Source organism: Ictidomys tridecemlineatus, chromosome 1 (assembly GCF_052094955.1).
Source record: "Ictidomys tridecemlineatus isolate mIctTri1 chromosome 1, mIctTri1.hap1, whole genome shotgun sequence".
In the NCBI taxonomy this organism is placed as follows: domain Eukaryota; kingdom Metazoa; phylum Chordata; class Mammalia; order Rodentia; family Sciuridae; genus Ictidomys; species Ictidomys tridecemlineatus.
In genome coordinates this window covers 172310104-172334907 of record NC_135477.1, presented here as the reverse complement: position 1 = coordinate 172334907, position 24804 = coordinate 172310104, and the positions used below count along the sequence as shown (strand labels likewise).

General features: G+C 36.5%; 1 protein-coding gene across 5 annotated transcripts in view; it reads left to right on the top strand.

The window, feature by feature from the left end:
• The window catches only part of Gabrb2 (gamma-aminobutyric acid type A receptor subunit beta2), a 232748-nt gene that overhangs the window by 114734 nt on the left and 93210 nt on the right, over positions 1–24804 (top strand). For all 5 annotated transcript variants that reach the window (XM_021726465.3, XM_078052045.1, XM_021726464.3 and 2 more), the window contains one exon: positions 4297–4379. In XM_021726465.3, the coding sequence (XP_021582140.1) occupies positions 4297–4379 (83 nt within the window). The remainder of the gene's footprint in view (positions 1–4296; positions 4380–24804) is intronic.

Here is a 24804-nt window from a genome sequence, read left to right as displayed (position 1 = left end):
TAAAGCTTGCAAAAATACATATTGATACCTTTTTGATAACTGAACTTTTAACATGTTGATTTTTCTGTGATAATGATGCATCCCAGTGTCAGACGATCCTTTTATTCTTCATAATTAAAATATGTTGTGCTTTTAAGTAAATGTGTATTTTAGCAAAGTAAAAGCATGCTGTGTATCAGAACAGTATGTTTCAAATAAAGTTGTGGATAAGTCATGTGATTTTAACATGAAAATGTTCAATAAATTCTTATGGAATTGGATTGTCACCTGTATAAAAGAATCAACTAAAGCATAAGTACAAAGTCACTTTATTTACTCCTTATAACCTCTCGTTGAAATTCTAACCAGGTTTTCACATGCTCAGATATTTGTGTGACTCTGAATCCTAAAGAGTCTGCAGAAAGGCCTAAGTGATGTTACACTAATTATAATTCTATGGCTTTTCAAATTGGCTGAGTGACAAAACCATCAGTTATTACTTAACAGTTGCCTTTGGTCTTATCCAAACTTGAATTCACAATATCATATCCCACTTGGAATGATATGGTAGCATTGTTAATTCTCTGGTCATAACACTATAAAATTTCTGTTATGGCTTTAGTACAAAATGCTGGCTGAGCTGTTGTATTTCTTGGTTTTATACATGCCTTTAGTGACTCCTTGGGCTATGTGGTGTACTTAGTTTACTTGCTGTACATTAGTATTTTATGACAAAAGTCATTTTGGGGTGACAGCAGCCAATAGCTAAGTAGTAAAAAGTTTATCCAAAGACCTCTTTGCCCAAGCAGAATATTGACAGTTTCCAGGCACAACTTTTATCATGTGGTATAGTTCATCCCCACAGAAGACATTTCCAGCTTTGACTATAGATGGTTAGCCAGAGGTAAACAAGGCACATTCCAGAGCACAGTTTACTGTGTCCTTTGCTTGAAGGCAGAGCTATCTCCGTGTGTGTGTGTGTGTGTGTGTGTGTGTATGTATATATATATTCTTAAAACCTAATTAGGATACCTGTATAAAAGTCTTCTAGCCTCATTTCATAGTGTCCTGCTAGTGTAGGGGCGTTGAGATATTTAAGGCCATTATTGAAGTTTATCAGGATCCACAGAGGCATGTTCACGAAAACCCCATTAACTGTGTTTATTGCATTGACTTATTCCTGTAGAGTCTCTGTCCTGTTTTAAATCAAAAAGTCCCAAAGAACATATTCAGATGCTCATTGCTAGGCTTTTCTGAATAAGATTCCTTCCATGATAACTTCTTCAGTAACAATGACTTGACTCTCAAATTTACTTGAGAACTTTTACATAAATTAGGCACTTAAGGAGAATTGCCCAGAAATTCTTAGTTTGAGAATACTTACAATCATAGATTTTTTTTCTTTTAAATTTATTATTATTGGTATTATAATCATCACCATCATCATCTTAAATTGATGACCTGTACCGGGAACATGTACTTAAAATGCAAACATGACAAAATTGTTTGTGGTTCCTGATCTCAGAAAACACTTGAAAAAGATGCAGGTTTGTTATGCATCCATATAGTCTGTCTGACAGAGTTCCATATACATACATGTAAAGTAATTATTTATTTTGTATATTTATGTTCTGAGAAGTTATTTACATCCATATATGTACATATATATGGTTTATTTATAAGTTTTTATATTCTACATTTCTTCGTTTACATAAACTTGTGCCTAGACAATAAATTGTGGTAAAATATCTTATCGTGGTATCTACTCATTAGCAGGTAGTAATAACTACAGCAGAAGGTGCAGAACATTTTATGAGTTACCAATCTCTTCCTTCTTTTGCCATCCTACAACAAATTAGGATGGCAGGTTTTTATTTGCAAAACAGGGCAACCAAGTGTCAGCAACTACAGATGAAGATTCCAAATGGTTGATTTTGGCTCCAAATTTCCTACTTTTGTCCAATAGGAGACACTTACCAATGCTTTGTGAAGAGTTAATAGAAAATATTTTAATGTCTGTTAGCTGTATAATGTATTCTGCAATTAAAAAAAAATAGTAAGACAGACATAAGTATGAATGATGTGAGAAAAACACTTTCTTCTACTTATTTTTAAGATATGAAGAGGACTTGCTCCTGTGATAGCCTTAGCTATTTTATTTTCCTGGTGCCCATGACATTGGTTCAGAGATGGCAATTGCCATGAATGTGCATTATCACAAAGACTGACCCACCACCTATAGCAACACTGCAATTTCACCTCACTTGCAGTTTGTCCTTCTGTACCTGTCGCCTTCTTGATTATGTGTATGCCTTTCTACCGTTCATGTCTTCTGGATTCATTTTATTCAATGAATTTAATTTTCTCCATTTCTGCAGGTAGGAATTAATTCTGCTATTTTACAAGGGTAATACTGGTGTTTGGTATGCCTATCATGTATCTAATCTCTTTTCCCTTGAAACCTTCCATTCCGCATATTCATGTCTCTTTTAGCAGCAATTCAGATTGTATCTTCATCTAAAAACACAAATGAACAAAACAATCAGTGGACCAGTGAGAAATTTATATAAGTATCACTTAGTTAAAATGAATTGTAATGTTTCAACCTTGATAAAAGAGTGAGATGCGAATGTTAGTTTTAATAGGATTTATGGCATATAGAAATCTGGTAAATCTCAATGAAAGCAAAAGTAATCAAACTGACAATCAGATAAACTCTAGTATTATTTACGTAGGGTTGCTTATATCGGTTAAGTTATATCTATTGTTGAAAATATAAAAAGAACCTTTATAACCTAAGACACATTATGAATTTTAAAAAGAATATAAATTATGCCATAAAATAATCCTTCAAATACAAAGATTTACAGTGAGCAAAACCAACTGCTTACGTCATTCAAAATCCATATGTTTGTTTATTCAACAGATGTATATTGAGTGCCTTGCCTCGAATAGAGTGGAATGTGCCCTTAACACAGCATAAACTTTATTGGAAAAAATAGTTCAAAGAAAAATGAATAATCGAGATAATTTCAGATTGTGGTAATTGCTTAAAGGAAATGAGTAGAAACCTGAAATGGATCATTAGTCATGGCAGCCACTTTGGTGGCCTGCTGGGGAGGGGCTTCTTCGGGGAGGTGATTCTGAGCTGAATGATGAGAGGGCTCTGTGTAGGCCTTGAAGATTCTTGTTCTAGGCAGAAAGAACAGGTGTCATGGCTGAAGGACACTGAGCGAGGACACAGTGTGTTAGGTGATTAGGAAGAAGGACATGGACAGAGATTCCAAAACATAATGGGCCATAGCAAGGACTTGGGATTTTCTTGGAAGAATCACTGAAAAATTTAAGCCGAGGAGTATAAAATCTAATTTATACTCCTGTGTGGAGGTGAAGCAGGGGGACACCTACTCAGGGAGGAGGCAATGGAAAAGGTAAGGAATTGAAGCAGAGTAGTCAACAGGGCGTGTTGAAGAAAAGGAAGGAATAAAAAAGGGAAAACAAAAATTAACAAAATATATACCTCTATAGAAAAGTTTATCGACCTAAGGAGGCAGTGATTCTTTATACTAAGTGAATCGAATATTTTTAATCTTTAGTTGACAACCCTATGCTGTTCTATGGAATTCCATACACTCCTTCTACTTTGGATTACAGGTTTAAACTGTACTCAAGGTTCTTTTAATTAAAAAAAATCTAACTATACACTATTTTTTCCAAGCCAGAACTACATCTTTTTTTCTCTTCCCAGCACAGAGCATCGTGCTCCTCACAATAAGCATAAGTTGGTCAAATTCAACATTAGTTTGTTCTCTTAGTTTTCTTCAGGAGGTGTAAAGTTTAAAAGTTTTAAAGCACTTGCATACTACTCTACTATAGAAAGAAAGGTGAAAAATGGTAGACTGAAGGTAAGGTTGTTGAAAATTGCGATTTTAGGGTCTTGAGAAAGGAAGGAGGAAACCTGAGGGGAAGAGGAATATTGCTTGTCTCTCATTTACCTGTGTGGTTGATAGAACAGTCGGGGGACTGCACCCAGACATGGGAACTGCCTGCCTCACAAACACTGTCAGGTGATTTTTGCATGAGTAGTTAATGGTCCACTCTTAGGAAAATACTGATTTAGTCCAGTCTCTACTTTGTAATCATCATGAGCCTCATAAAGGAAAGTGTTTTATCAAAAAATGCATCACTTCTTTCCTTTAGAGCTTAGGCTAAATCACAGTCACCCAGAGAGTCCAGATTTATCCAAGACACCTGGGTTTAACATTCCAGCTCAGGTCATGGCCCTGCTAATGATGCATATTGCTCTTTCTCTTCTAGAATCACAACCACAGCTGCCTGCATGATGGACCTGCGGCGGTACCCACTGGACGAACAAAACTGCACCTTGGAAATTGAAAGCTGTAAGTGTCTCTGAGAATCCAGCTAGAGGGAACTCTGCTGTAAGCTTCTCTGGGGGCAGGGGCCCCTATACTGGTGGCTGTGCAGACCAAAGTCCTGCAGAAGTTCTGCTAAGTACAAAAAATTTAGTGGTGACAACATCTCCCCTCCATTATGCTGCCACCCTTTTATTCCAGTCTCTATTTCCTTAAAAGAGAGGTTTAATGGAAGAAATAATCTGGGAATAAAAGGAAGTTGATAGGATCCTGGAAGGAGACCAAAGGCTATTCCAGACATTTAAAGTATGGAATTGGTGCAAATGGTTGCAATAGAATTGAGAAAATAGGTGCAGGTGGCGCTGTCTCATAAAATCTCCCAATGGTCTGTCTGTCTGCCTCTCTGTGTCTCTATGTAATTGTTAAGTGATGTGGCCTTCCATATTGATTAGTTAAGGTGTCCTTAAATTATGGATTAATGGGATGTTTTGTTCTACTTTTAAAACTGTTTTTGGTGTCCAACGTTTATATTCTTGTGAAGTCCGTGTGTGTGTGTGTGTGTGTGTGTGTGTGTGTGTGTGTGTGTGTGTATTCATTGTATTTACTGTTCTGAAGCATGGTGGCTTTTGTAGGCTGTGGTTTTAGCTCCATGTTGATTCAGTCACCTGCCCTGTTGGTTGGGCTAAAATGTTGATTGGTAACCTGTCTTCACGTCAAAAATCACACAGGAAGTTATCTGAAGTGGAAGAGCATTCTGAATCTCTTTTTCTTTGTCAATTCTTTGGAATGCTTGCATTCCTTTTCCCGCTAAATAGTTGGGAGCTGACAATTTTACATCCAGTTTTCTAGGTACTCAGTAGCTGGATTGCCTGGAAGACACTCTTATCCTTAGGGAGGAATTTTAGCTGTGGCAGGCAGACCGTGGGACTCCAGATCACTGCTCTGAGCAGAAATGCAGTATTTATGACACATTGTGGGTGTTTTTGAAGAATTTAAAAGCTAAGTTCTGAGGATAATTAAATTTACATGCATTTTGTAAAAGCTGATTGCTTACAAATATTCCAAATAATCATTATTTTCCAGTTAGATCTTTGCCATGCAAAACTATTTTAAGAAAATGGTCAATAGGATTTCAGAGATTTATTGTATGTAAATATCAGTGGGACAGCATCATTATTGCATGTTGCTTTTTCTAAACTTGTGGTTCAGTTTATGGTATAATATTGCTAAGAATTCAAACTCTGACGATTTCACATTGTGGGTGTAAGGTTATTTCTTTAAAAAGCAAGTTGCTGTCCACCACTCATGAATTTTTTGTGATAAGAGCATCTTTTGAGGTAGAATTACAGAGATTTTAAATAGTCACACCCCTCTATGGAGGAAACATTTTTATTGCTCTTATTTAAATAGTCTTCCATATTCCTCTTAGGTAAGTAAATGAGGCCTTTTGAGTTTTTAAATAATTGTTAAGGGTAGATTATAATTACACAGATATATCATGCTATATTTATATATACACATAATATAATTTGATCAATCTCATTCCCCAACACCTTGGCCTTTCTGTTTGAAAGAACTGATGCCTAAGGACCTGAGCAACACCCAAATATTTTGTGATGTTATTAATTTTTGACAGAGACATTTAAAATTGACATGATAATTTATTAAGATTTATACATTTTATTTAAGATTAGTTACTCTATGAAATGAAGTAAATATCAATATTTCTGTCTTTATAACTAGGGTAACAGACTCAAAAATTTAAAGTTATTTGTCCAAGATCACTCAGCTCCTTAATGGCAGAGTAGATCAGTGCTGATGCGGTTGGTACCTGGTTTACCTTAGTAAAGACACTGATTTTGAGGGACCTGATTAAAAGACCTCCACTCTTAGCCCCCTTATTCTGAAAATCAGGAAATTTTCCCGAAGGGAAATTGGGACTTAACAATGTATAGGCAGATAACAGATCATTTCTATAGAGAATAGAATATCATATTGCTTTAACAACATGCAGATACCCAGACTGTGTTATTATAGATGTTTCATATCTGAACAGAGTGAAGCTTACTTTTCTATCCCTTAAACAACTAGCTTCTGATTGATGATTGGCATTCCACCTTATAAATATCAATAAATAAATCCACTTATTTATCCTGTATCTCTCTTTTTCTTTCCCCCTAATCTTTCTCCTTCCACTTCCTTCCCTTTTTCTCTCCCTCTTTTCTTTCCTTCCTCCCTTTCTCAAATGAAATCACCTTAATAGTAGCATTGCTAAATCACTAACACCTTGTCAACATTCAAAGTGGGTTTATTGGTTCAGTTCTTCTCTGAAGAAGATCACATAATTCCTGATTCCTGCTGGCTTGGAGTAGGGGAACCCTAGGAATGAGTTCCTTGCTCATTTGTTCATTCATTAATTTATTTAGGAATTTACTTATTTATTATTTATTGAGTACTAATTATTTATCAGGAATTCTAATAAGCTTTAGCATAATGGAAAGAACAATAGATAGTTTCTGCCCTCTATGATGAGGAGATGGATATAATTTAAATAAACACATACGCAAATATAAAATTGCATTAGTCAAAAGTGCTATCTGGGTATTTAGTTTTATAAGGTCTTAAAGAGAATTTATAGAAGTCTGGAAATAAAGTGCTGGGGATTCTAGGTGGTCAGAATGGACTATGTTTGCTTCATTACTGTTCTTAAATTTAAAATGACAGAGACGTCTTATAGGATCAATGGGATCTGCAGAATTAAATGGGCCCTGATACTATTTATCACTACACAGGCCATGAACCAAACTGCCAAAATAGGAGAATTCATTGAAAGGTGCTTCCATTTATTTCTCTCTCTTAAAGCTGTCTTTCATCTACTTGTTCCTATCATCTCTATGATCAGAGGCTACTCATCATTTTTTGTCTTTGTAGCATGGGCATTTACACATTCATGGACATATCTTGTCTAGATTTGTCTCTGAACCTGTCAGGACAGGTTGGGAGAGGGACACTGTAATATTTTCCCATTTTTTCTAGGGTGTTACTCTAAAAGTACCAGATAACACTTTGCCTATGTAAATACAGTTTTTTGAATGTTAACACTTTGCCTATGTAAATACAGTTTTTTGAATGTTCTTGCTAGTAATAAATTCCAGTACAGAAATAATGAATGGTCTGAAGGTTGCTGATGCTGTTAGCACAAGCCAAAGATCTCTTCCGAGGGACAGAGCAGGTCAGGTTGAGGCCAGGTAGCTGAGCTGTTACAGATTTAACAGAGCCAGCCCTCTAACTATTCCAATTTTGAGGAGTCTGACTATATCCCATTTCACAATTTCTCATTTTTTAATGTAACATACTAAGGAAATTCACAGTATAAAATGTTTTGTGGATCTTATGACACTGTGACTAGAACTTTATATAGTTTTAAAAAGAGAGAAATCTTTGACTCATATTAACAGTCTCAAATCATATTTGGCAGCAGTGGATTTCCAAAGCATTGGTAAACTTGAGACCATTTATTATTTCTGTACTGGAATTTATTACCAAGTAGCAAGAACATTCAAAAGAACTGCATTTCCTTAGTATGTTCCATCCGTAAATTTAAAAAAAAAATGTAAAAAATGGGAGTGGGAGGAAAAAACATATCCTCAAAATGGGAAGAGTCAGGGGTGGCTCTATTAATTCTGTACCAGCTCAGCTTTCTAATACCAATATCAGCTATCTGGCCTCATCATGACCTGCTCAGTCTCATGGAAGAGCAAGGAAGCCTCATTCTGTCTCCAACACCAGTTTCAGGTTCTTCACTGGGGACATGTGAACTCCTTGTTTGGAAAGGAATATGGAATTCTCCCATCTGGATGCTTTGATAAATAGTTCAAGTAATTAAAAATGCAAAGTGTCCTTTTTCCCCCTCTTCTTTTGGTGTGCATTGATCTCATCCAATCTCAGGCCAAGTAGAAAATGTAGACACAATGTCTTAGAGGATGAGTTTAATGCTGTTTCAACTCTGTTGGTTTTCCAGTCAGTCTCAACCTTTGTGGGATCCACAGTGAATCATAAGGTGCAGAACTCTGCTCTTCATTAGGCAGTTTCACAGGATTTACCAAGTGTGGGCTGAGATGGACAGCCTGATATCATCTTTTAAGATCTTACAAAAACTATCTTACACACTGACCTTTTTGACAGTATCAGACATTAGTTATTTCTGGCCTCTAAAGTCACTGATTATCTGAGTGATATTGGAGAAGTCACCCTACCTAACCAGACCTTAATTTCCTCATGGATAAAATGGGGACAATTATATCTACCACGTGAGGTTTTATGAGAATAAATGTAATACTAGAGATGAAGAATCTTGCACATTGGATGTGGTAAATAGTAACTTCAGCCACCTCATAAATAGTAACTTCAGCCATTAATAATAATTACCATAATAATAGAAGTTTTCATTACATTTTTAAAGGGTCCCATTATAGTCAGTCATAGTGACACATACCTATAATGTCAGAGATTCTGGAGTCTGAGGCAGGAGGATCAGAAGTTCAAGGCCAGCCTCAGCAACTTGGTGAGGTCCTAAGCAACTTAGGGAAACCCTGTCTCAAAATGAAACATTTTTTTGAAAAGTGGGGGATGAGGGTGTAGCTCAGTGGTTAAGTGTCCTTGGGTTCAATTCCTGGTACCAAAAATAAAATAATTTTCAGAACTAATAAATCCAGCTAAAGATGGATGCTTAGCACAGCTTTGCCTTTCTTGACTTTTATGGAGTTTATTCTAGTCCTTGTAGTGACATTCCAGGTTTATTTCATCTGTGATGTTATTTACCTTCTCTTAGAATGATTCACCCACCTGCATCTACAGTATAAAATGCAAATTAACATCTTTTGCTTTGGCCTGAGGAAATAGAATTAATAACTAGCTTTAACATCCAAAGACGTATATTTAAAACTGCTGTGACATCTGTACTTGGATGTCAGTTCATTTGTAAATATTATCCGTTCGTGGTTTTAATAATATTTCAACTGGCCAAAGAAGGCCACCACCTGCTTATCAGGTAAAGTTTCCATGACTGTTGAAGAAGGGGTCCCTGTGAGTAACAATAAACAGGCACCAACCCCTCATCCTAAGAGAGATTCACCATGCTGTAGGAAAGCAGAGGGTAGGAGTATGCCTGCTGCTGCCTTACAGAATCTCAGTTTGGATATCTTAAAACAACTTGCTGATAGGTTATTGACGGAATGAAGGCTGTATTTTCTTTATCTAACAATTTCATTTTAAATCACCCTTTTGAAGAGATCAATATAGATGTGTACATTTAAGCATTTGAGGTATTCATTGCAAATATACTATAGCAAAGGCTTAACATTAAATCTTGAAGCCAGATATACTAAATACTTTATTAGCTAATACTTAGATAGATAGATAGATAGATGGCGGTGGGAGTGACCTTGTTAGTGTGGCTTCCTCAAGTTAACTAAATAGGTAACTTAGCTTTTTCAAGCTCAGTTTTATTATCTTTTACAAAATTGTGATCCTTATAAATAATGAGATAAACAAGACAGAGATTTTATGATCTTTATAAATAATGAGACAAACAAGATGTAGGCTTTTGTGCAATGCTTGACACTGATGTTTTTATATGTAGTGGCTCTTATCATTATAAACATCATCATCATCGTTATCAAATTGCACTTGGAATATTGTGCTCAGAGTCACAACACTTTAAAAATATTTAGCAGTCTGAACAACCAAAATGTAAATGGTACATAAACCAGGGTATTTGAAGGACCCAGTAGAAGAAACTGGAATTGGGGACAGGAAGGCACATTTACCCCAAGGAAGGGAAATTTAGGCTAGTGGCGGGGGTGCTGTGTTTGAATAGGATGTCTGTTTTCAAATAAGCACAGAATTTCCTCCCAAGAGAACACACTATATCCAACCTAAGGGCAAAATTCGACCAACCCTGAAAAATGCCAAAAGACAATTTGGGGTTGAAGAGTAAAAAACAGAAAATTTCATAGCAATTGTAACTGGCAAGAAAATCAGATAGGTTTCAGTATTCTTTAAGACCATTTCCTGGGGATGAAGGACTTCTGTCATTGGACCAGTGATGAGGTTGGGATAATTTCTAAGTGGCTTTACATTGAGGGTTGCTTGGCATCAGCAGAAATCAAAGGATTTTAATTAGAGGACAATCAGGCAAGCAATGGTTTATGTGAGGTTGTAGATCCCATATACATATACCTCTGGGAGCAAGCTGCTCCAGAACAGATGAAAATCGCCTCCCTGCTAAGATTTCAAGTAGGAGGGTGCCTATGGCTGATGGTCTATTGTTATTCAGCCCGTAATCTTTCTTTTCTCAGATTTTCTGCATAGGATTACGTTTTACAGTTATGTCTATGTAGAATAAGGTTAAGGCCCTCATATTTTTTTCTGCCTTTCTAAATAATCTAATCCCCCTTGAGTCTTCTGATCTACTTAAGGCTCAACAGAAGATAAGGTGTGTGTACATGTGTCAGTGCACATACACGTGTGGAGTGGGAGAGATGAAGTGGAGCGTGTTAAATAATGAAGCTCCCAAGCATTTTAGCTGACCTTGGAATTATTTTGAATTAGAAAAATATTTCTGTGACATTCCAGCAAGGCTTCGTCATAATTATTTATCAAGGAAATAGCCAAGAACATTGCAAATGCTCCACAGAGTCACTGCGTACAAATTTCATTTGCAAAGCTGTTGTTCTGATAGTTTCTGGAATTGAAACTAGTATTGTGGAACTGAGGGGTTTATCTTCCTGGCAATCCTGTGGAGACATTTTGCTGGAATGTGCTCTTGGTTTAACAGTTATCAGTCCCTGAAGACCAAGGATGAGTACCTGGATGTGTACTTAGTTTCAATACCTCGTCAGTTGTTATTCTGACCTCAGTGTTCATCTGGACTTCAAGATTTCTGTCCCTTCAGGTCTTCTATTATTTGAAAGTGTGGACTCAGATCTAAAGGGTCTGTCTTGATATTGAATTCAAACCCTTTAAAGTGTGTGTTTTTCCCCTGGTACAAAGAAATGTTTTTTTGTTGTTTTTTTTTCAAGTTTTTCATTTCTTCTTTTTATAATCTCCATTTTCTCTTTCTGTGATTCCTACTAGATAGGTCTTGGGTCTCCTATCTTGGTCTCCAGTGGATCTGAACTAAAATGCATAGGCTTTTTTGTCTTTCAGATTGCTAATATTTATTTTTATTTTTTAAAAATTTCATAGAGAGAAGGTAAATAGTTTGTTTGGCAACCATGTTTTCTGTTTCTAAAAACTCTTATTTATTTTTGAATGCCTGTTTTCCACAGTCTCTTGTCCTTCTATTGAATGGCATTTTTAAGGATTCCTGTCTATTTTGAACTTCTCTTCTGCCCCCTTCCCTTTCTGTTCCCTTCCATGATGGTGTATGTTTGTTACCTTGTTTTTTATTTCTCCTGCTGTTGATTTTTCTTACATGTCTTCTGAGCTTAGTGCTCAATTCATGCTTGTAATAACGTCCTAGTTTGATCAGAACAAGTAGCTGATATGGGTTTTCTGAAACAACCTGGGTTTCCTGGGCACTTGTGTGTTGTGGTTTCCACAACCGGCCTCCAGGAAGGGGTCTGGGCACTCTTACTGGGTTCCCTATTCAGGAGAGTGCACCTCTCACACTTAACTGACACTTTGATCTGGGGCTTGGACACTATAGATTATTTCTTCCTTTCACGACTAGGAGGAACTAATGTAACTGAAATTTGGTTTTCCCTGTTTATAGAGGTGCCCAAGGCTCTCGGGGGCCCCATTTTCTGTCTCTCTTCAATACAATACCTACAGGAGGTCTCTACACAGCTTGGCTTTGTGAAAGTCCTTTCTTAGCATCATCCAGTGCGTGGTCACCACAGCTGCTGACATGACAGGGAGATGTTTCCACACACAAGCTCAAGGTCTGTGTTTGTCAGTTCTCTAGGACACAGGTTCTCAGCCTTTCTGCAATACAGTTAGATTACTTGTGATGTTGTGAAATTCCAAATGATGGAGCCCCACCACAGACCCATTGAATCAGTAAATTAGAAGCTCTGTAGGTGATGATGGTGAGTGCTCAAGGCACGGTACTTGTTAGACTGTATAGACCTGTAACCATGTTTTCATCCTCTCAGACGACTCTTGAATAAAACTAATGAGTAAGACGAGGTCAGTAGTGAATTGCCACATCATAGAAAGTATAAAATTAACAATTCCAGATATAAATTTGGGTAATATTTTACGAAGGAAAGTGCCTACTTCAACTTCTAGGATGAAGATTTTAGGGTATTACTTCTTCACACTTAGTTTACATTCATAATGATGTTTGATGAGACTTCTAGGTTATGTGGACATTTTTCTAATACAAAATGAATGAGTATAAGGAGGAATCATTTAATCCTTCAGGAACATTAGAATTATTTTATGCATTGAAAGAAATGAAGAGAAGTAATTTGGAATATCAGAAATCATTGATATTATTGAAAAACTAACTAAAACAGTCCATTTGGTAAGCAAATAAGCCCAGCGTTCAGGGAAACTTAGCCCTTTGACCACGTGGTGACCACAGCTGTGAAGCTTAGGAATGTGCTGGCAAGGAGTTTAGCTTCCAGCCTACAGAACAGCATGGAACAATTACAAGATACAGATTCCCATCCCGAGTTCTTGAAACTGAAGCATTTACTTAACAGCTAAGTGAATGCCTAAACCTTTCCTGACACCGTGTGTTTGATGAGGCTGTGCTGAGAAACCCACCTGGTAGATACTCACGTTTCTGAAGGTGACAGCCACCTTCTTTTAAGTTCCCACTGTCAATATTTGTCTTGCTTTGAAATCACCCATTCGATCGAGGATATATAGATCCTCGCCTGCATATTACCAATTTCTCCGTGGCAAATTTCATAGAGAGAAGGGGTGGAGGCACAAACTTGTTTATTTAGTTATCTTTTAGGCTCAGGAAAGAGGCCAACAATGCCATCATCCTCCAACCTGTCTCTTCCTGGCTGGGCTTCATTTTGTACATGATTCTAATTAGGTGAAAATGTCACATTTGTGGATTCCTTAGCATTTTGAGTAAAGGCTGGAAAGCATTCTGAAAAGCCTGATGTGAAGGTTATGAGCCAGAGGCATAAATATACCTGCAGACCCGGAGCTCCTCCAGAGGACTTCTGTTGTTCTCCTTAGATAGTCACAGTCCGTTGAACTTGGTTTTTTCACAAATTCTGAACTTGGTTCCCTGTATCACCGCTTGAAGATACCTACCTTGCCAAGGGCTGTCAGTAATGCTGGTTCATGTTTGCCAGTCATTTACCACTTTCTCTAATGAAGCCTCCAGAGTCTAGTCTTTACCCCTTCCCGACCTCTATCAACAGCCAGCCCCGTGATTATTACATTACTAGCATGATCACCATCCTCACTGTTATCAGTAGGAACTACCATTTATCACACGTTTCTGCCTGGCTTTGTGCTGTCTGTATACATATACTTCATCTCATCTTGTGCCCTCATATGCTAGCGATTGATATCATTTCCTCTTCAAAGATGAGGACGTGGATCTTAGAGAATTGTAACTTCTGTCACGCTGCTCAGGCCAGCAGGTATGTGTATTGATTAAGGGTTAATGGAAGAGAATAGAACCTGATGTAGCTGATTAAAGCATAGGAGGTTTATTTGGCTTACCGAATTCTTGGAAGGACTAAAAAACAAGACTATTGGCTGAGCTTTTGGCTGTGACTCCCAGGACCACAGCCCAGCCTTCTCTTGCCAAGGCAGACTCTGATTCTTCTGGGATACTGTGACCACACACTGAATGCAGTGCCTCTGCTCTGGCTTCTGGAAACAAACTGTACTGCTTCTTAGGTGGGATACACTATAGATGTGTTGTGTGCACAAAGAGATTAAGTACAGGTCACTGCCTTCCCACTCAGTCTAGACCTGATTGATGGACTGCATCTGATGGGCAGATCCTGGATCACATTTATAACTGTAGATAAAGTCAAAGCTGGGGAACATAGTTTTTAGTGAGATAATATCTTCTTTCAAATAATTTCTAAGCTGGGATTTGAATACAGGTTGGTCTGGTTTTAGAACCTCTGTCTTTGTTGTATTTATTGCTTCCCTGTTTTTAGTGTAACATCAGATTAACTAACACATTTCTTTTGGATTATAACTAATTTATACCTAATAATTCTATTACCTAATTAAATCCTACCTAATAAATTGAATGTTTTTAAAAGATATTTGTTATTTTCTTCTCCCACCCTATGTTGGAACACTGTATTTAAAGAAACCTCTATTCTGTATGAGATTCCACTTCCCATAATGGAAGCCTAAAAAACCAGACACTCGCTTTCAGCTTCTCTGGGGTGCCAAGACCAACACATCACCCATCATATGACTTTGAATTGGAAATCTGGGGCAGAAGAACTGGTAACGTGAGAAAAGTCCAGCTTTAAAAAGGGACTCAGTCATGGCAGTGGGTGGGTGGCAGTGCTCAGTGGCACATGTCAGTGGCATCTGCAAAGAACTACAATATCTTAACCCTGTGGAGCTGGCCCTGATGAATTTACCAGACCAAACATTCGCTGAAATTTGGAAATTTTTCCTCAAAGGATAACATCCACCATGGGCCCCTTGCCTTCTATAAGCTGTTCTTCATCTGTTTAATAAATACCTTTTCTATTTGATTTAGCCCAAGCCACTTTCTATTGTTTGCAGCTAAGAACCTTGATGGCTTGTGTTTATACCGGAAGGGTAAGGTCCTAAGTTATCTTTTATGTCCTTTGGTGCTTTGTACATGACAGGCCATCATTACATTCATCAGTTCACTGTATTTGTTTCATTAAGGTTCACTCTAGACCCACGTCCTTTAACAAATGAACACTAATGGCATTAAGAATCCCCTAATGTCTATGCACCTCTATTGGGATTTATCAACCTTCTTCCTCACAATCTCTTTGGCAAGTGACTCCAGGCTATTTAAATGAAAATATTAGATACTTTGTGTGAACTGTCCCACGGTCATCTTCATGTGTCTGTATCTACCTATCTATTGATGAGTTGCTGGATTCTACTGGGTACTAAATGCATGACATTCACTGTCTCATTTAATATATCAGCCTGATGAGATATTAAAAGGCACAAAAAGATTAAGTAAAGGTCACACAGCTAATGAAGTGTGGAGTCGGGATTCAGTCCCAGACGCTCTCTCCCCATGGATCACGCTCTGGCTCAGCTCTCCACTGAACTGTGTCTGCATTAAAAGCATCCCAGGAAAGACGACACTTAAGTCCTGGGCACAGTAATAGTCTAACCAGGCACTGGCTTAAACCATTTTAGGATGAGAAGTGACTCTGGACACTTTTGTCCCTGGTTTTAAGGAAAGTACTTAACACTTTGTCGATATGGGTATCTTGGGATCCTGGAGTCCATAATGGGCCAAGAATCTCTTAAATCTTTGCTAGTCCCATTGTTTCTGTAAACTTTTTTTCCCCCTAATAAACAGGACATTTTACAGGATCTATTTCTCACCAAAATAAAGCTACTCTCAGTTTAATTAATTGCAAATGTTCCTTTCTACCACCTGTAGAGATAAAAATGTATTTTGGTTATAAATTCTGAGACATTTTGCTTATAATTAAAATTCTGACATAAAGTACAACTTGAGTGTACATTTGATCATATTCACTGCCAGATGGTAAAGGTTGATGGACAGAAACAGGAAAATTGCATTAAGAATGAACTGGCCTTGAGTTCAGTCATGGTGGCTGCTTTGAATTATAATTGTATTGGAATCACTTAATATGTAAACAAAAGACAGTGTATTATACATTGCTTGTATATGCAGCAAAGCTGTTATTTGACTATATCTTTCCAATTTCTCTCTTCTCTTTTTAGTTCTTTTAGGCCATTCTAGCTGGATACAGTTTTTGGTTGTGAAGATGTATTACAGAACATTCTTCAAAGATTTGTTTTTTGTTTTTTGGGTTTTTTTTTTGTACCAGAAATTGAACCCAGTGGTGCTTAACAACCAAGTAACATCCCCCCTTTTTTTTACATTTCATTTAGAGGCAAGGTCTGGATAAGTTGCTAGAGCCTCAGTAAATTGCTGAGCCTGGCTTTGAACTCATGATCTTCCTGCCTCAGCCTGTTGAGCTGCTGGGATTGTAGGCATGTGCCATCCCACTCTCTTCAAAATTTCCCATTAAAACAAAACAAAACTCCCAATAACTACCACTTAAAATGCCATTTTGAGTTATACATTTTGACTAATCTCTTTCCATTGACCATTTTCATTTAATCCACACAATAGCCACTTGGATAGGTATAAAGTCATCCCTACTTTATAGGTGGGGAAAGAGGGGGGTGGTTAAGAATTTAAAACACAACAGTATGCACTGAGATTGAAATTAAGTTAATACTGATTTAGCCTTTTGTTTTGTTTTGTTTTGTTGGTGCTAGGGATTGAACCCAAGGCCTTGTGCATCTAAGGCAAGCACTCTACCAACTGAGCTATATCCCCAGCCTTTCAATTAATTTAGTACTGAAAGTCTAGTCATTTTAAAACTTTCCCCCAGCTTTATTCAGGTTTAAGTGCCAAAAAAAATGGAATATCTGCATTGTGTATGATCAGATACTTGATATATGTGTTGTGAAGTTACTACCACAAACTAAGAAGGTAGTAATTTAACCATGTTATGATACTCATTCACTAACTTAGTAGAAACAAGATTGTTTCTACTAAGTTAGTGAATGAGTATCATAAAATTAAAGCTGATTATTCAGTTTAGCACATACCTATTGATACCTTACCAGTATTGGGAAATCATAGGAAAAATTGGGAGAAAATGTTAAAAAAATATCAGGAGCCTAGGAAGGTATTTATTACAAACAAACAAAAATAACTGGTGGGGTGAGTTTGCAATGGTTATTTTAACCACCTCTCTCAATCCAAGACAATGAGAATATTGTTGTTGTTTTTTTCCAGAAAAATTTTCTCAACTCTCCATTGCCAAGTAAGAGATAGTGACAGTCCTGAAGCAATAAGAAATCATATTTCCTCTGATTCTTCTGTCCTCACAGTTTGAAGCTGCAGTGATCTCTGATCCAACTCCTACCCAGGAGGAAAGTTTGAAATGCATTTGGATTAGGATATTTTTCAGTTTCCTTATGGGGTTCATTTAAATTGTTACTTTTCTAGGTCCAATTTCTGATATTTTGAGCTTGTTGGTTAACTATTATGTGCATCTATAACTCAACAATAGAACCCAAAAATATCTGAGGACAAATTTCTGAATCACAGTATGCAGCATAGAAAATGATGCTCTAAAATTCCCACCTAAAGTAAGTTTCTTGCTTTGGCTATGGAACACAGAAAGATGATCAAAAAAAAAAAAAAAGAAAAGAAAAGAAAAGAAAAGAAAGAAACTTCTCTTTGACACATTTTCCTGGACCTTCCACTTACATTCTTAATCACAAATACCCAGAAGAGGATGTACTAACAATTAATTACATCTTGCAACTTATATGGGGTTGTATAGAATTAGCTGTTGATGGTTGAAAGAAGGAGAGGAGGCTGGTAGCATGGGCAGTCTTGGCTCATCAACCTGTTTTTAGTTAAGATCCAGAGAGGGATCATTGTATTGGGGAAATATGTTTCTTGAAGAGTCTTGGGGATATTTTACTTTGCTGCTCTTTTTTCCTACAATATTCTTTTTCTCTTTCTTTCTTTTTATTTTTTTTGTTGTTGTTTGTTTTTTTTTCTTTTTTGCTTAGCTAGCTCTTATTCACCTTCAAATCTAAAACCAAATTTATTTCTTAGCAAAAGCCTTCCTTAATTTCTCTCTCAAAAAAACTTCTTTAAATAATTTTTTTCACAATTGCAATATTTATTTGTTCTGTTTTATAATAAAGGCCTTCCTTTCTTTTTTGGAATATAAGTACCCTAAGGTGGGCACATGCTCATGTTTTTTAGTTGTTGCATTATAATTATACAAAGTAGTATGATTTATTGTGATATTTGTATATGCACATGTTGTAATGTGTCAATGCCTAGTTCCTCCTCTTTACTTTCCTCCCCCACTTTCCCCCAGTGCATGTCCTCCACTGGTGTCCCATTTGTTTTCATGAGATTGTTTTATTTACTGTTTTACTCTCTAGCTTCACATATGAGAGAAAACATACAATCTTTGGCTTCATGAGCCTGTCTTCATGTATCGATAGATTTTCTTTCTCATTATGTTCAAAGAATTGAATACAAAGCACTGTGACAATTTAGAAATGTATTGAATAATGCATGATGTATAGATGGATAGATGGTTAGATGCATAAGAAAAAGCCAGTTCCAAACCACATTTCATTATTATTTGCTTCACTGAAGGGGCTCTGTTCTGCTTTAACCTCAAACTTGAGCCATCACCACTTGCTGAAAAACAAATAAGATGGCTGAGGTTGTGGCTCAGTGGTAGAGCGATTACCTAGCATGTGTGAAGCACTAGGTTTGATTCTCAGCATCACATATAAATAAGTGAATAAAATAAAGCTCCATCAACATATAAAAACATTAATAAAAAACAAGAGCAAGGAAAATTGTGTTTCCTGGAAACTCTTCATAAATCGATTTCTATTCATGTATGAGTTTGTTAGGATGAACCCAATTATGATATATAACCATTAAGCCCTTAAAAACAAACTAAGGACAACAACAAAAAACCCTTGGGAACCAACTATTACCTACCTTCCCTTCCTTCTAATTTGTCACCAAAGGTGGAGAGTAAATAACCCCTGCCGTGAATGATCCCATGCCCTTTCTTCTTCATTGTGTGGAGAGTTAGTTAATTGAAATTTGAAGGACAAACCACTCATGGAATCCTCTTAGTTGCTCATGATTTATTGCCATTTTTGCACATTGGTGGATGTGATATACTAACTTTGTTAAAGATTTTTGCATCATAAGGGGGATTGGATTATGATATTTTCCTTTTGGATAATACGTTCGTAAGGAATTGGTCTTAGAGTTATGCTGGCCTCAAAAAGCAATTGAAGGCATTGTCTTCCTTCTGTTTTCCGAAAGTTTCTGCTTGTGCTGATGCTTCTTTTTCTTTCTTGAATGTGTGATAAAATTCATAAGTAAAATCATCTGGAGATTTTTTGAGGAAGTTTTGGATAAATTTAGACTTATTAGATAAGGTGCTTTTAGAGATAGGATTTTCTATTTCTTCTTGTGTCATCCTTGGTAAGTTGTGTTGCTCAAGATATTTTTTTTCTTCTAAGATGTAGAAATTTGAATGAAGTTGTTCATAGTACTCTTTTATTATCCTTTTCTTGCCCAACTATCTGTAGTGATATCCCCTTTTCTTTCTTGATGTTAGAGATTCTCTCTCTCTCTCTCTCTCTCTCTCTCTCTCTCTCTCTCTCTCTCTCTCTCTCTCTCTCTCTCTTTCTTTTAATAAGTTTTGCTACACATGTACCAATTTTGTTAGTATTTTCCAAGAAGCATGTTCTGGCTCTGGCCGTTTTCTCTGTCTATCTTCAAAGTTTTCATTATTTTTTTTTTCTGGTTCTATCCAATTTTGTAAAAGATGGTTAAAACATTCCAACTACCTCTGTGTAATTATTTTTTAATTCTGTAAATGTTTGCTTCATGTCACTTTAGGCACTATTTGTGACATACACATTGACTATCTTTAGGACTTGCTGATGAATTTTCCCTTTTATCATTATGAAATTTCTCTTTTCTGTCTCTGGTAATATTGGTTTTGTCTCAAAATATGTCATCTTTATCATGGTCACTTTTAACACAATCAGTCTTTTCCTACCAATTTATTTTCAGTGGATATGCACCTTTATATTTAAAGTGGTTTCTTACAGGCTTCATGTTAGGGTCTTATTTTTCATGAACTTTGACATCTCTGCTTTGAAGTTAGACCAGATGTGGGCAAACTGTGACCCATTGGCCAAATCCAGCCTTGTCTTTTTTGTACAACCCACATGTTAAAAATAATATTTACAACTTTAAAGAGTTGCAAAAATTAATGGGAAACTTTACAACTGATCCTGCTGTAAAATGACTCTAAAATGTGATGGCTTTCCACCGTCTCCTTCACTAGCTACTCATAAAGTTGTACTCCCTTTCTGACAAATCACAGTCTTGTGATTATATGGGGTTTTCATACAACTTTTCAATCAAAGAGCTTTCATGTGTTTTTAGTAAAACTATCAGGCCTTGTTATATAATTTCATCCTGTTTTACTTTAGTCATTCCTTACGTCAGTCATTTCTGCATTCCCATTCTAAAACAGAAACAAAACAAAAATCTCTTGCCATAAACAAATTTGATAATGACATCACTCATATTTAATCTGAATTCTTAATAAAAAAAGTTTGCATGGAATATAAGAATAACCCTGTCACATACACATCAACTCATTAATAAAATGTTTTTTATAAAGTTTTTCAACTAGCTATAGATCCAAATGAACCTTTAAATTAACTCGTACCTACTGATCAATATGATTATCTATTGACTTTGAAAAGAATATGTTTTTAGAGTTAAAGTATGAAATACTAATAACTGATATTTCTTAAATGCTCTATATTACCAATTAACATTTTGATTTATTTCTATGCATTAGTTAATATAATTGTGGAAATTACTATTAATGTTCCCATTTTCAGAAGAAAAATATGAATTATAGAAAAGGTACACAACTTCACCTAAGTTGCACAGAGTAATAGATTCAGAATTTAGGCCCAGGCTATGGACTACAAAACCTGAAATTTAAACAACCTCTCTTATATCAGGACATTACTGAAAGAGCACTCTATTCTGGGACAGGAGAACTAAGTCAGAGTCACCGACTAGGCACACAGAATGGAGGAGTGAGACCAGGTAGTCACTAGGTTCTTTTAGTTCAAAATTTTATGATTGCTCTTGCTTACTAAATATCTGATAATTTCCATATGAAGAAGAGATAAGGAGAATCATAAATACTATCACATAGACCTTTTGTCAAGGTCCTGGTAGACATTTTTGCATCTGAGTGACAGAAATGAGCTTTGAACATAGCTCTGTTCAAGCCACCCCCCAGGGGTGGCTTGGTAGAATTGGGTTTGGGCAGGTGCACAGGACCCCATAATTAGAGGAGTGTCACACTGGTGTAGCGCTCTGCTGTCACTGTTCTGATAACCTTGATAATATCTGAGTAGGAAACCCACATTTCAGTTTTTCAACCCACAAGTTATGGCACTAATCCTACTCCCATCCCTTCTGGAGTAGTCTCAAGAAGCTGCACAGATAGCAGAAGGTTTGCCCCAGGAGTTGGGGCTAGAAGTTGCTCTGGTGTGGGGACACAGTCTGACTCAGTCCCCTCATGGAGCATCAGTAGATGGTGTTTTGATTTTTGTGGTGCATTCTCTTTTGGCTCTTGCCTTTGATACTCTCAAAGAGAAATTTCCCATTACGTTTTGTTGATGTCTTTGGGTCAGTACCTGTTTTTTTCTCCAATTGGAGAAAAAAAGGAAACATTTTTTGCTTAGATCTTTAACTTAGAGATTGAGAAAGAGACATTTCGTAATGTGTTGTCCTCATTTGCTCTCTGGGCATGATTCTTAATGCTAACATTGTGAATTCTTTGTTGACTATGAGGCTATGTTTTCTAACCCATATGAGAATTCAGAATTTATGTTCCAAATAGAACAAGGCCAGATTCCACCCCGAGAACTATTTTACATTCAACTTCCTCTTACTCCCACCTCACTGGACCCCAGGAGAGTATCTTGGTGATTCAAGAAATTAAATGGAATTTTTTTTGTGAAGTAGATCTCCTATTAACCCTTCTTAAGTATTACAGATTAAAAAAAAAAATCTGTCTTGTTAAATTGACCTAACATTCTCAGAAAAAAAAAAAGTGGGGGGCAGGGCTTGCCATTTTAAAACATATGCTCCTGCTTGACAAAGTTAGTTAAAGCAAAACTGTCAAATGCCAACCTGCAGAGTATTAAAATTGCAACAAAATGTCAGGAGAAATGGGAAAACCGCTGAATTTCAGAAAATCTGTCATGACGACCGCATTGCACGTTTCTCTCTGCTAAGTTAGGGTGACATATGGAAGTTTAAAAATATAACCTAATGATGCGTCTTTATGGCAAGACGTTTACATAACCTAATTGCCATAGAACTGCCATTGCTGGTTAATTCATTAGGATAATGAAAGAGCATGTTCCTCAGAACTGAGCAGAAATGAGTTCTACCCAACTACACTGACAGCCGGCGGAAACATACATTTTCTGTTTTTGCTTCTTATTTGAAGCCTAAATAGATGCACATGGTTAAATGTAATATGATATTTTGAACCATTTTCCTTGGCACATGGATGTGAGTGTAAGAACTTGGTGAGTACGAGACAGTGCTAAAGCCCCTCTAGTTCAAGAGAAGGCTGGACATCCAGCCGCAGGAGGATGGAGATGGAGACAAGTGCTAAAGGCTGGTAGATATCCTGCAAGAAGGGTGGGCTCTTAGTTTCCACTTAAGCTTCACTAACTTTTAAATTTTGAAGCAGCCTCAGATTTATAAAACATTGCAAAGATAGTAAAGAGAGTTTCCTCATGCTCCTCACCCAGATTTCCCTCAACATTTCACATAAACATCTACAAAACTGAACAAAAAAAAATCTACAATGTTAAAATCCTGTTAATAAACCTTTATTCAGATTTTTCCATGTTTTCCACTAACATCCTTTTCCTGCTTGAGAATCCAATCCAGTATCCTGCATTGAAGTATATCACCTTTTTAATCTCCCTTAATATGGCTCTCAACTTTTCTTTTTGTTCCATGACCCTCGTACTTTAGAAGAACACTACTGGTCTAGTATTTTTGAGAATAACCCACAATTTCCATTTGTCTGATATTTTTTTCATGGTTAGCTTATTCCACTCAAAGGTTTAATTTACCTCTTTAAGGAAGTACACAAAATCAAGGAGAGCTCAATTAAGGGCAGCAGATAGCATGCCTCCACTGTTACATTCACATTTGACCACATCAAGTCCAATATAGTTAAGCCATTGTAATTGTCTACTTGTTTAGGCATGGGCTGGCTGTAAGTGTGTCATATGCTAGTTTATTTCAGACTTTCTTTAAAGGAAAATAGCACCAAGTAAAATGTGCCAGGTACTATGTTTTATATCCATTGCTAGCTTTTATTGTCATACAACCTACGAAGTAGGTATTACTATTATTGTCATATCATTATCTTGGGGTTGAAAAGAATTTAAGCTCAGGAAAATTTAAGTGAAGTTCTACTTGCATAGCTCATAATGTCTCTGGAAACCATCCTTTAACCTAAATCTTTCCAATTCCAGTGCCTATATTATTTACTCATTAAGCAAGAAAATTTTAGTTCCTATAATTTATTTTGACCCGAGAGAAGACCATGAAAAATATTAGAAGTAAGATGCATTCTAGGGAGTTTTTAGTTGTTCTAGATATTGAAATATGGTAAAAACTTCTTTGAAAAAAAGATGTCATGAATTCATATTGGTCAAAACATACTCCCAAACAATTCCTTAATCCCTGGCTTCTCTCATTATCTGTTCATCTCTTTTCCTCTCCTTTTTCTCTCTCCTCTCCATACATAGGCCCATTTTCTGTCTATGCATGTATCTGCAGAGGTAATATGGAACAGGACATCTGTGAAGGATTATGCTTATAAAAAAATCTCATTGATTGTTGAAATTTCTTATGCTTCCGTACCAAGATGATATTTAGTCAAAGTTCAGGGTTTTTTTCACACTTTCAATATGATTCAGCAAAGTAAAGGATTTGGGAAATATATTTTAGAAAGTTTAGATGTCTACAGTTTTACCGGGTGAACAGATTAAGATCTTATCTAAGGCACCTGCTACATTGGATCATCTGGATGATGACAAACATTTAAAACCTTAACTTCTAATGATTTCAGCCTCAACTTGGATACATCAAATTCTGGAACTGCTCCCATTGTCTGGTGTTATAAGAAAGTGCACTCAATTGAGAGTTACATATTCTCTAGTTCAACAATCCAATTTTACAGATAAGTAATCAATATTTTTCAGGTCATTGATCTGGTTAATGACAGAATCATGGCTAGAGCATCTGTGTCATAAGTCATTTTCTCCTTCATAGCCCACAATTTTTAAAAAAAATTGTTAAAATAAAGCCTTCAATTACACTTATTTTCAACACATGCACCATATGAATATTGTATGTGACATTCTTTGCACTAGGATCAAAGATAGAGTGAAATTATTGTCTCCAGGAATATTATATCTTCTTAATAACATAAATATTAATCAACATGTTGCCAGTGAAGGCAAACTAGATCTTGAAGGTGGCTGAGGTTTGGGGATGCAGTAACTTTAGGCTATTTTATCAGCAGGAGAAATATTTTTAAAA